At 41.7% G+C, this 12,663-nt stretch overlaps 2 protein-coding genes across 4 annotated transcripts; both read left to right on the top strand.

The window, feature by feature from the left end:
• Nucleotides 1-218: 218 nt before the first annotated feature.
• On the top strand, nucleotides 219-2,812 carry LOC138630758 (natterin-3-like). Its single transcript, XM_069715299.1, has 3 exons — nucleotides 219-278; nucleotides 730-880; nucleotides 1,072-2,812. Exons 2-3 carry the CDS (start codon nucleotides 730-732, stop codon nucleotides 2,226-2,228), a joined length of 1,308 nt encoding a protein of 435 aa, XP_069571400.1. The 5' UTR covers nucleotides 219-278; the 3' UTR covers nucleotides 2,229-2,812.
• A 1,259-nt stretch (nucleotides 2,813-4,071) lies between these two features.
• LOC138630764 (monoacylglycerol lipase abhd6-A-like) lies at nucleotides 4,072-11,305 on the top strand. 3 transcript variants are annotated; one of them, XM_069715311.1, is made up of 9 exons: nucleotides 4,072-4,160; nucleotides 5,893-6,024; nucleotides 7,413-7,572; nucleotides 7,682-7,795; nucleotides 9,186-9,318; nucleotides 9,423-9,580; nucleotides 9,718-9,772; nucleotides 10,325-10,425; nucleotides 10,928-11,305. In XM_069715311.1, exons 2-9 carry the CDS (start codon nucleotides 5,906-5,908, stop codon nucleotides 11,105-11,107), a joined length of 1,020 nt encoding a protein of 339 aa, XP_069571412.1. In that variant the 5' UTR covers nucleotides 4,072-4,160; nucleotides 5,893-5,905; the 3' UTR covers nucleotides 11,108-11,305. The 3 variants fall into 3 exon arrangements, with proteins under 3 accessions (XP_069571412.1, XP_069571409.1, XP_069571410.1); XM_069715308.1 differs by having other exon boundaries at nucleotides 10,916-11,305; XM_069715309.1 differs by having other exon boundaries at nucleotides 4,084-4,182; nucleotides 10,916-11,305.
• Nucleotides 11,306-12,663: the final 1,358 nt, after the last annotated feature.

Here is a 12,663-nt window from a genome sequence, read left to right as displayed (position 1 = left end):
AAATTTAAAATGTTGTGTTTAGAAATACGGGTTATGCCAGTTGGTTTGCCAAACATTGCCATTCATTGATTTCTGAGGAAGTTTCATAATAGTTTACCTGTTGTGAATCTCAAATGACACGTGTTGAACCTGTTTGTCAGATTATAAAGATAATAGCTCGTGGGTAAATGTGGGGAACACATCAGCTATAAAAGTAGCATGCACACATCAGGACGTGTCAGACGTGAACCCCCGTTGCTGAGCGGGATCAATCATTTCTCTCTGCCTGAACCGATAAGGTAAGTTCTTGCTATGTTTCATTTTGTGCTGATTTTATTACACTTCTGCTGGAAAAGAAGAATTGCAGATGAATACGGTTTATGAGGTTTCTTTCATTCACAAACGCGGGGCTGTCCGTGGACTTTTAATCTGTTTAGTGGAAAACGAGTGGTGTCGATCAAAGGGTGACTGGAGCAGCTTTATGCTCATACGAAACAAAATCTGTAAAATTCATACGTTTTGCAAATCTTATCCCATCAAATCTCTCATAAATCAAATGTTTTAAACATTTTGTTTGGAATATTGCTGAATAAATAGATTTAACTAACTTCAATAAGACAAGAATGTCCACGTATGTTATCATACTTGAAACCTTACTTTCTACTGGCTGCAGCGAGACCGTCATGTGTTAACACTGAGCCGACGGTAGGTTTCCCGAGGCTTCAACATTTCAATGTGTTCCTTTCTCAGATGAGGCTCTACCTGCCTGTTGTTATCACTGCTCTGGTGCTGGCTGCAGACCACACCTGTGCAGATGAATCACCTGCCGACAAAGCGGACAAGCCTCCGCCAGCGTATCTTCTCCGGGTTTCCAAGGAAACAACCACAGAACATCAACTCAGTAAGCATTTTACCCCTCCTCCACCCTTCTACCAGCTTGTCGTCCTGTTAACTCGTGAAAAATATCATTAGTTTAGTGTGTTTCGAATGTCTCTCACTCATTCGTCTTTCTCCGAGTCTCTCTGAACCGTGTTAAGTGCGTCAGTACACACAGCAGATGGCTAACTTTGTGATTTTCTGATCTCTACCTAGTTGACCGACCTGAAGAGCCCGGCCCTTCAGCTCGGCGTGAGAAAACCCCGGCATTCGTTATCAGAAATTATACTGGAACTCGTTCTTACGGCAAGCCATACACCTTCAATGACAACCCCAACCTTTCCTGGGAATGGTATGATGGGAATCTCCACAGTAACGCAGTGGGCATCTGGAACGACTACACGCAGCGGTTTGATTACGTGTGCACTTTTAATGGCTGTGAATTAGGTTTCTACACCAGCTTATATGGTGAAAAGTGTATCTTCCCACGCTACCCTGATTTGTGGTCTGTTGAGTACAACTTTCGCATCCTCGTGAACAAAGATGACTTTGTATTTCTTGAGTGGAAATCAGGATCCTATGGGTCTGTACCACCAAACTCCATCAGGGCATGTACTGGGAATAATAGAAATTATGTTGGAAAAAACTACTATGGTTTAGGATTGCTTCTTTCTAGAGATTCATTCTATTTGCCTTGGGTACAAAGTTTTGAGGAAGGCACAATCCATGGGTACAGTACTTGGTACAGAAGATCCTACCAGACTTTGACAATAAATACAGACAGCTATAACCAAAAGCTCAAAGATATGGAGTATTATGTCAATGAGGCAAACATCGTAGCCACTCCCCCATTTGAAGTCGATCAACACACAGTCATAAACAAAGATAGCAGTAACGCAACCATGACAGCATCATTATCTTCGACCAAAACCAAAACAAACAGTTGGGGTTTCTCCATGTCCACCACGCTTTCGATCAGCACCACCTTTAGCGTCGGCATCCCTGAAATAATTGATTATAGCATTACAATTGGCGTGGAGCAGACATTTCAGGCGTCAAAGGAAACATCCATCTCTACTTCCACCACCACAAGCCTCCAGATAGAAATCACCGTGCCCCCGAACACAAAGTGCACTATTAAGATGCAGGGCAGGAGGTTCACAACCGACATACCCTTTAAGGCTCACCTTGGCCGTACCTACAGCAACGGTGACACGAAGTGGACCACCATCTACGGTACTTACAAAGGAGTTCAGGTGACCGATTATCAGGCTGTCATAGAGAACTGTGAACCCCTGCCTAAATCCTTGGCTTGCGAGTCTGAGGCCCATGTTTCGGACGAGTCGTCCACATGTGGACGACCCCTTGTCTGATCAATTCAATGCTGTCCTCCTGTACTCCAACAGGAGAACAAAATAAAGCACAGAGCCTTGAGAGGGATCTCAAAGTCAAGTTTCTTAACGGTGACGGTTTCATTCGTACATGCAGGGGCTGCTTTCTTGTTTTGCTGTCGTGTGACTGAAGGTCAGTAATTGACTTACAGTACAGAGATAAATGTTTCATCGGTTTATGAGCTCCCGAAGAATCCAATATGCAGTCTTGGCGTTGTTAGCACTTTCCTCTACCATTCTCTGAACCAGTTGGACAAAATCACCATGATCATCATCTCTGGTGTCAAAAGGAAATCTCAATCACTCATAAATTAATCATTCCAAATTATGTTTATGAGTTTATAGGACTGATGGAAGAATGGCATCACATCATGTCGAAATCAATGTGTCAGCACTAATTTAATGTTGTAACAACTTTAATAGATCAATCTGATGCCTGTGAATGTTGTATGAGAAGCAAAGATGTTGTACAGCTTAGCTCAACACATCCAAGCACCAAAAACGTTCACTGTGAAGCTTTGTAGGGTTTTCCTGTCACAGAGAATAAAAATTACATTTATAACAGAGTTGTTGGTCTTTCGTCACTGGAAAAATAAACTATTTACCATGTCAAATGAATGAAACGTATACCAAATATGCAGAATAGACACATGACTCTATCAGCCTAGCTATCTTTATATCCACCCATCCATCCATCCGTCCATCCATCATCCACCCATCCATCCACCCTTCCTTCCCTCCATCCATCATCCACCCACGCATTATCACACAGAGTTGTGGTGGCGTCGTTGTCATGGAGACGATCATCTGTATAGCCACCAGCCAGCTCTATATCACAATAACTGAATGAGATCAAATGAGACATATTGACTCGGCTCTGTGGCTTAATGATTGGCGTTGGAGATGACCTCATGGGTGACTGTTAGACTGGTACCTTACTTTGTTGTTGGCTGTTGTGGGAAAACATTCACTTCCATCGTCCCAGAGCTTATGACTGGGAATATTACACTCAACTGTGTGTGTGTGTGTGTGTGTGTGTGTGTGTGTGTGTGTGTGTGTGTGTGTGTGTGTGTGTGTGTGTGTGTGTGTGTGTGTGTGTGTGTGTGTGTGTGTGTGTGTGGTGGGGGGGGGGGGGCTCTTACCTCCTCCCTGCAGGAATGTGAGGTATTCCTGTGGTTTCTGGGTCCACGTTCCTGGGCGGCTGCGTCACTCAGCCAACCGTCTGACAGACGCTTCCTGAACCAATAAAAGAAAAAAAAAAAGAGATCAGGATATTTTTAGTCCCAAACTGAGATGACTTTATTTGATCCGCTGGAGTTTTATGGCCTTCATTAGCCTCGAGTGCGATCACAGGGAGGGTTTGTGGAGGATCTGTAAGACTAACTCATGAGTTCCTCTGGTTCCGTACACAGATTGTCCAACATGATTAAACAAAAACTTTGATATCAGTTCGGTGATGATAACTCAGTGCTATGTTTTAAATTCAAGCTTGTTTTTTTTCAATTCAGGTATTCAAATATTGCTTTTATCAAATAAAGTTCCAAGTCCTGATTGGTGAATGGAAATATGTGACATCATGCATTTCCACCTGAGCAAAAAAAATCAAAAATCAAAACGTGAAATTACCAAACCTGTCCCACTGTTTGAACTCTGGCAGAAAGGTGTGTCGAGTGCTGGAGCGTCAGTGTCCAGGTGAGCCGGTGGCGCCCTCGTGCGGTACATCCACACACTTGATTTCACAGACCATAAGACACGGCACTGGCGATATTTCCGACGGTACGTGAACGCAGCACGGTCGTGTGTCCCTTTAAGTGCAGATAAAAGTCTGTTGTGTAATTTGGGTGAAAGAGGAGGAGGAGGAGGGGACCGAATGGAGGACAGCGGCTGGTGACAGATCGCGGAGGACGCGGACAGGTACGGTGCTGTTGCCTTACAGGTGATTATGAACGTGTTATACCGATAGGATACGTTAGGATTCACGCGCCGTTTTGTGTGACCTTCAGTGTCCGTGTTGTGATCACATCTAGGTTAGGGTTAGGTTAGGTAGTTACTTTATTAATCCCCGAGGGGGAATTTTTTTTTTAATCTAATCGTTGAAAGATCACTTGAGAGAGTAAAAACCGCCGTGCACGTGAGTCTGATATGTAAAATGTTGAACCTGCTGCCCTGCTGGGAAACCTTCAGTAGAGGTGGTATGATAAACAAAAAAAAACAAAAAAAACAAACAAACAAAAAACAAAAACAAACAGGAAATCTCAGTTAAAGAGAAGTTCCCTTTTCTCCTCTCGATGTAAATTTGTTTCATAAGCTTTCCGGTTGTTACTACACTTTTTTTTTATTATCCTGAGTCATGTTATGCAACTTCACTGAACTTCAGGTTGTTTTCCTTTATGTTTTGTTTTGTTTTTGTTTTTTCTTTTTCCTTGAGGGGATGTGGGTGGGTGTATTGTTATCATTATTTAGCCTACTTAAAAAGGCAATTTTTTTTGTTTGTTTGTTTTGTTTTTTGGTAAAGATGAGTCAGTATCAGAGCAGCAATCCTGACTTTAAAGCTAGATTTTCCCAGCATGCCCTCTTCCTCCCTCCCCGGACTGGGAACTATCAGAGGAAGTAGCCCACCTGCGGTCTCTATGAATCTCCTGGGAGACTGTTTTTAAAAAGTTCAGGAACTCTTTGGGTGGGACGAACAGCGCTGAACATCGTTGATCGGTCAAAGAAGCGAAACCATTTTCTAAGTGTTTTACAATTTGCATAATTTTTAATGGGGGATGGAAACCCAAATAACAGGGCTTGAAGGAGCCTTAGAAAAGTTCCCGAACATGGGTGCCTTAAGTTACCCGCATGTGTCGGGCTCCAGAAACTCCCACACTTCCTATAATGCAACTCGATATCAGCTTCTCTAGTTTGTAAAGCAAAAAAAAAAAAAAAAAGCAACATCTTAAGTACACATTAATCCCGCGTCCCGAATCTCATAATATTTGTACTTTTAGCACGGACTGCAGCTACCCTTAAAAAGTATCTACTGCTGGTAATATGTGTACAATTGGGACGTACGACTTAATCATAAAAATGCGAGTTGACCTTTGACCCTATTGGTCACGTCCATCAAGATCCGCAGTTTGAAGTTAAAAGAAAAAGGATGCGATTTGGAAAGAGTACGCTTTCCTTTAATGCCCCTTCTTCTTCTTCTTCTTCTTCTTCTTCTTCTTCTTCTTCCTTTTGTGGGCGAAGCTCTAGCTCCACCAACTGTCTCAGCGGCCTAGTCGATTTTCTTTTTTGGGCTTTTTTTTTTTGTTATTTCATACGGACACAGAAAAGCACCATAGTTAAAAAGACATGTAAATAAATACGGAGATATTTTGGATTATTTAGACTGAATAACCTGCCAGTGGTCACGAAAATAAGCCGACAGAAGAAAGCAGTTTTCTTCTGCCTCCAGTCTTTGTGTTGAGCTTATCTAAGTTCATCACGCTAAAATCAGCAGATAACTGCGAACAAGCAAAGTACACCAAATATATATTAATTTACAACGACCCAAGACTCCCAAACTCACTTTGTGTTTTTAACTGTATTTGGTCCACTATCAGCAGTTCAGAAACTGAGCCGAGCTTCAATTACACTGTTTGTTTGTGTTTTATCTTTAAAGGGAGATTGCAGAGATGGAGCTGGGTTTGGGCAAAACGTTAATGCTAGCAGGAGGTGTTCTGGTTGTGCCCGTGCTCGCCTTCATCACCTCCTTCCTGTTCAGGCCCGGGGCGCTCCTCAAGGCCTACAACTGGTAAATACGTAACACACCCGCATATAAAAAAAAAAAAATCACAGACTGGTTCGACTGGTGATTCGTTTGGGTTTACCGGGTGGTGACTCATGACATGAGTAGATTTTTTTTCTATCCAATTTTTACATCTTTGGTAGTCTAAAAGCAAAATAAACTGATAAAGCGTTATCCAACCAATTTTTTATCACATCTAGAGCAACAGTGAGTCAGGAGATATGCTTGACTTCTGCTGAATGCATTAATTTTCTCCAGAAGATGAATACTCTGACTGTGTTTCTTCAGGACAAGATAGCGCAGACCAAATCAATTACAGCAGAGTTACTCCAAATAATCTGTCTGGACTTCAAAAATGTCTATTATAATTTATTATCCAAAAACTAAGTGGTTTTCGTGTTAAGATGAGTGTTTATAGCCGGCTGGGGTGCTTGTAATGTTACCGTCTCCAGAATGCTCTTATTGTGAAAGGGCAGGACTTCCCACCTGGACTTTGTGTAAACTGTAAAAACAAAAGACGTCCATGTTGGCTGCTTGCTGGATTATTACGGCTGTTTCACTCTCTCACACACAAACGAACACACTCACACATTGCTGAATCACTCTCTTCTAACAGTGGTTTCATCGGCAGCTGTGTGACGAGCGGAACAGATTAAAGTTTGAAAACAGTGAAGCGTCAGAAAAAGTAGGATTCAAATCGAAATGCATGGAAAATGAACCGTAGAACAGCGACTGTGTTGATGTGCAACCGAACCTTGTTGGGTAATGTGCAGAGATCGGAGATTTGACTGCTGTGTCACTGTGGAACCAACATCCGTCCTCAAAGACTCACGTTTTTTGCAATGCAATTTTATCCCTGAGTCAGCAGATTTCAAGGCGGTTTCCTGACCACATTTCTGCTCCTCATAATGTTCATTGACCTTTAGACCTTTATTCAAGCAACCCCTTCAGGCCAGTGCTCACATTTTAGCTCCCATTTAGCAGATTACAAGGTTATTGCCACAATGAAAAACAGTGTCTCCTCTTATTTTGTCATGGCACAATTTCATACTCAGGTTTTCTTTCATAATGACTTTTTCCATCTTTTCAATTCATAATATAACTTTTTTTTTAATATCCAGTTATTGCATTTTCACATAACATTTCATAATAATGAAACTTATTTCATCGGTATATTTTCATAGGTTATATAATCGTATGATTATTTATGTCATAATGTGTTTTTTTATTTTTTTTATTTGATGTTGAACATTTTCAGGTTTCATAACCGCGATAAATCGAGCTTCATGCGCTGTGGAGTTTGATAAAAAAAAAAGAAACATATTTCATTGAAACAAACTCTGGCGATAGATACACATGATAAAAACTAACGACTCAGCTTTAATCCTCTTCAGGTTCTGGCGTCGCCGGCTGGGACTCGTGGTCAACTACTCGCACCACGGGAGTTACCGCTACTGTTATTCCAGCCGCGGGACACCAGGGGGCGCCACGCCGTCGCTGCTGCTGCTGCATGGCTTCTCCGCCACCAAGGACATGTGGCTGCCGGTCGTCAAGGTAACACACACACACACACACACACACACACACACACACACACATATTTTTATAAGATCGATAATGGATGGAGGGGAAAAAAAATGGGGTGTGTTTGTTTCCTTTCCAGTACCTCCCTAGCGACCAGCATGTGGTGTGTGTGGACATGCCGGGACACGAGGGGACAAGTCGCACCGGCGTCGAGGATTACAGCATCCAGGGGCAGGTCACTCGAATCAGCCAGGTCTGTGTGTGTGTGTGTGTGTGTGTGTGTGTGTGTGTGTGTGTGTGTGTGTGTGTGTGTGTGTGTGTGTGTGTGTGTGTGTGTGTGTGTGTGTGTGTGTGTGTTACATCTGGGGGGGGGACTTTAACCTGAATACACACTAATACGGCAGCACAATCCGGTTTTTCGAGGGTGAAGTCTCGGTTTTAGGGTTCGGTTGGAAGGCGCTTATTCATTGAATCATTAGGTTTAGGTAGGTAGTTACTTTATTAATCCCCGAGGGGAATTTTTCTTTCGCTACAGCAGCATACAGGAAGCAATAAGATAATAATAGAATAATAGAAAGCAATGAAATAGCAGTAAAATATCAGTAAAAATATAAAATGCACAGTATACAGTATATACAGTACAGTATATATCTATATATGTTATATACAAACAACCAAGAAACACAGTCAACAGTGTTATTGTTATGTGATGTATTTTGCCAGAGGTGAGTTATTGTACAGTCTTACTGCAGTGGGCAGGAATGATCTCCTGTATCAGGAATGATCTCCTGTATCTGTCCTTGTGACAGCGGAGCTGGAGGAGTCTTCTGGAGAAAGTGCTCCTCTGTCCCTGCAGCAGGTGGTGGAGAGGGTGGACAGGATTATCCAATATGGATAATAGTTTGTTCAGCGTCCTCCTCTCCACCACCTTTTCCAGGCAATCATTAAACAACCATATGAGCGTCAGTAATGAAAGTTGAGCGTCCGTGATTTCACAACAGGTCCTTGAAGGCCTCACGAAGCCACAGCACAAAGACAAAGATGTTAGAAAAGTAGTTTGACATCTATGTTGTTTTTCTGTGACACTACAGTTATTTATATTCCCATTTCCTGGAATCTGTCCCTGCTGTACTTTTGCTCGTGATGCCGGTCATGAAAAACCCCGATAACTAGTTTGTGTTCAGTGTTACCGACAAAGTCACGTTGGCCTGACATCCACTTTGCCCGGCTGTTTACGGACATGGATCATAACAAAAATATCAGCTCCCACATACAGTTAGTAGTCAGGGTAAAAAAAAAAGGTTTTAAATAAGCGTTTCATAGAGAAAATGACAAAACAATACAGCTGCAATACCACCGAGTGCCACTAGAGGTCGGCTCCAAAAAGCCTTCCGGCTCCATAGACTCCCATTCAACTTCTCATGAAATTCAAAGTCAGTAAATTTTTTCCACTAATTATCTCGGTGTTGTTTAGCTAAAGTCGCTCCTTCTTATTAGTTTTCTGGAGGTCCATCTGAAAATAATCCCTCATTAATTACAAAATAAGCTTCAAAAAGACTTGGGTTTTTTTTTTTTGGGTGGGGGGGACGTGTCTGTTTGATTGACAGGTGAAAAACACTCCCTCCGTGTGTCTCCCTGTGCAGTTCGTGCAGAGCATCGGTCTGGATGAAAGACCCTTCCACCTGATCGGCACCTCCATGGGTGGCAACGTGGCCGGTGTGTACGCCGCCCGTTACCCCGCTCACCTGTCCGGCGTCACCCTGATCTGCCCGGCAGGTAAAGTCAGCGGACGTTCGAAAAACCTGAGACGTTTTGATGGTTGTTGTTTTTTTTACAGTTCCTCCTCTCTCCTCTCTCCTCTCTCCTCTCCGTCTTTAAAGGTTTGGTTTATCCCACCGACTCAGAGTTCATCAGCCGTCTGAGGGAGCTGGAGAAGAACCCGCAGGAGGAGTCCATCCCTCTCATCCCCACCACTCCTCAGGAGCTGACGGACATGTTGAGACTCTGCTGTCACACCCCCATCAACTTCCCCCGACAGGTGCAGCGCCGCCTGGTCTACGGCCCAGATTAAGACACGTTTAGTTGTTGTTTTTTTAAGGCTTCATTGAGAGTTTGTTTTCTTGCTGCCGCACTATTTTCAAGAATACTTACCGACGTGTGTGGGTTTGTCGTCAGGTCCTCCGAGGTCTCCTTGACAACCGGATCCCAAACAACGGTTTCTACAGAGAAGGTCAGTCTTCGATAGCTCCGGATTATCGGGAGATAATCTGACGGCGGTGCTAAAATCTTGTAATTAACATACAATAAGGATATTACTTAATTCATCTTCCTGTTTTTTAGTTTCCAAGTTCACCTGTCGTCTCGATAGATTCACAATAAATCCCACAGAGTCAGATCACACACTATTTTTATGAATCAGTCAATTCCATTTTTTTCTTCCTCTGTTGTTTTTGTCGATTGTTGTTACACTTCCTGTAAAAATTTTTCACATTAAAAGCTCATAGTAATCTCCCTTTTATGATCATTTAAACAACAATTTAAAAAAAGTAAACTATTGCATTTAATTAGGTCGCGAAGGAACATTAGAAGAGAAAGTGACTTTGTTGTTATCATTTCAAACATCGTAGTGCAATCCCAGACTATTCAGTTATTACAGTAAATGGCAAAATATGTATAAATATTTGCTTGAGTAAGTTTTTGCTGCACATGCTCAGTCGGTTTATTGTGTGTGTGTGTGCGTGCGTGCGTGTGTGTGTGTGTGTGTGTGTGTGTGTGTGTGTAGTGTTCATGGAGATCGTTGGGGAGAAGTCTCGTTACTCGCTGCAGGAAAACATGCATCTGATCACAGCGCCCCTGCAGGTCATCTGGGGGAAGGAAGATCAGGTAAATAAACAACATGACAACATAAACATGCAGCGACGAGCGTCTTAAAAAAAAAAGAACGAAACACGCTGGAGGAGGAAGGCGAGGCGCAGCGTCTTCATCATGTGACCTTCAACGGGTTCGCCTAATGGAGCCCAGGTGGGAGTTCAAGGTTGAATCCCACCAACAATTAAATAAACATGAATAAGAATTTACAATATTTACAGTTCTACATACATTATCCTGTTTGGATTGTTTTTGTTTCTTTTATTTAAATGTATTTATTTCTGTCAATTGTTTTTCAAATGTAATTTTACGGTATGTTGCTCTTGTTTTAATGCTATTTTTATTTTTTTAATCTAAAGCAGTTTAAATTGATTTTTGTTAAAATATCCTATAAAAAAATAAATAAATTTGCCTTGCCTTAGTTTTACAGGTGTTTGTCCAAAGTATTGGACCAATTACTTTAATTCTAGCAAGGCAGAACCAAAGTCATCTGCTATTGATGAAGCCCATTCTGCAGGTGCTGGACGTTTCGGGGGCTGCGGTGCTGCAGGCGGCGCTGCCACACTGCCAGGTGGAGCTGCTGGACGGCTGTGGTCACTCCGTGGTGCTGGAGCGGCCGAGAAAAGTCACCAAACTCATCGTGGACTTCCTGCCTGTGCGGGAAGTCAGCGATGACAACGCAAAGAAACTTTCCTGAAGCAAAACCTGTGAACTGTGCGCCGACCCCTTTGACCTCATGATGGACGATGAAGATAAAGACACTGGTAAACTACGGCGTATGACGTATGAACTCGATTGCGGTGATGATTTCGGTTCGTGAGTTGTTTTTTTTTTTTGCGACAGTGTTTACATCAGCTAAATTAAACAAATGCACAAAAGTATGTCTGACTGTCAAGATATTCCTGAAGTTTCCGTTTGTTTGTTTGGGTCTCACTCAGGACCAAGCAGGAGGCTGATCTCAGTTTTAGGTGTTAAGGGGACAATTCACCACTTCAATTGTGAATCTCCAATCAACCGACAATACTTAAGAGGAAATCCACATATAAAGTGGTGAATTTTCCCTTTTAATGTATGAAAATCATTCCATGTTAGGATTTTACAACTTTCTCTCTCAGAAAACAGTATTTTTTTGTTTTGTTTTTGGGTGGCGAGTTGTCTGTTTGTGAGTAAAGTCTCCTGCTGTGACCCGACTGCATATTTAACCTCATAAAAACACACTCAAGACTGACATTCAGAATGAAACATGCACTGGTGGTAAATGGATATTCCGATTTATGTTTGATTTGTATCCTGTTAGTTTGGTTAGTAAAGTTAAAAACACATTTTAATTCAATAATATTAGCTCTTACACAATGTGTCCTTATGTACTTCAGTATTAAAACTGATAAAATATGAATTGTTGGTTTGATTGGATTTGTTTTGTTTTGTTTTTTTGCGTGTGATAATACACTAGAAGGCCACTGGGGGGCGAACATCGCACAGCGTGGTTTAGAATGTCAAAGAATAGGAGATTTTGTTCAGATGTACCACTCCATTGCAAATTAATCTTGTATACGTTTAAGAAATGCAATCAAATATTATGTCGAAACGTGTAAGTTTATTTTTATGGACTTGATGCAGAAAGTTTCTGGCAATAACCTTTTTTGTATTTAATGTTTACATTTAATTTTACAAAAAGGAAAAAGGTATGACACAAAAAAGTATACAACATTTTGACTTATTTCATAAGTGTATCATATACTGTTTTGATCATTCCTAACATTTCTGATGTAGATTTTTTTTTTAAATTTATATTATTTTCTTGCATTTTGGCTTACACTTATGAAACTCAGTTTGAAATGTCTTCCACCAAAATAAATTTAAAAAAAAAAGCTGTCGAGTGATCTGCCACATTTAAATTTGGCTGTATTTCACTATTTATTTATTTTTGGTAAAAATTCATAACATTTTGCGTTCGTTTAAAACTTCAAACGTTACACATATTCAACGTTTGCGACAGAGTGATCCGTCGTGTTCATTCGCAGCCTCTTTGACGGAGTTTTGACGATCGCGCACGCGCAGGACGGAGTGCAGCGCATGCGCAAAGGCGGTTCCGAAGTTTTCATGGACGCGGAGCGGTCCTCGCCACGCTGTCTCCGCTCAACATAGCCGGTGAGTGAAAGGACGTTTACTTTTGTTTACCGTCAACAACAACCATAACAAACGGCTTTTTTTTGTTTGTTTGTTTGTTTTTTTGTGCCGCCAACTGTTTAT

The sequence above is a fragment of the Brachyistius frenatus genome, unplaced genomic scaffold (assembly GCF_029030835.1).
Source record: "Brachyistius frenatus isolate BFR_SWC_R1_liver_20210118 unplaced genomic scaffold, ASM2903083v1 Contig_141, whole genome shotgun sequence".
NCBI classification, from domain to species: Eukaryota; Metazoa; Chordata; class Actinopteri; family Embiotocidae; genus Brachyistius; species Brachyistius frenatus.
Note: the sequence above shows the minus strand (reverse complement) of the source record. Positions and strands in the feature narration are given on the sequence as shown.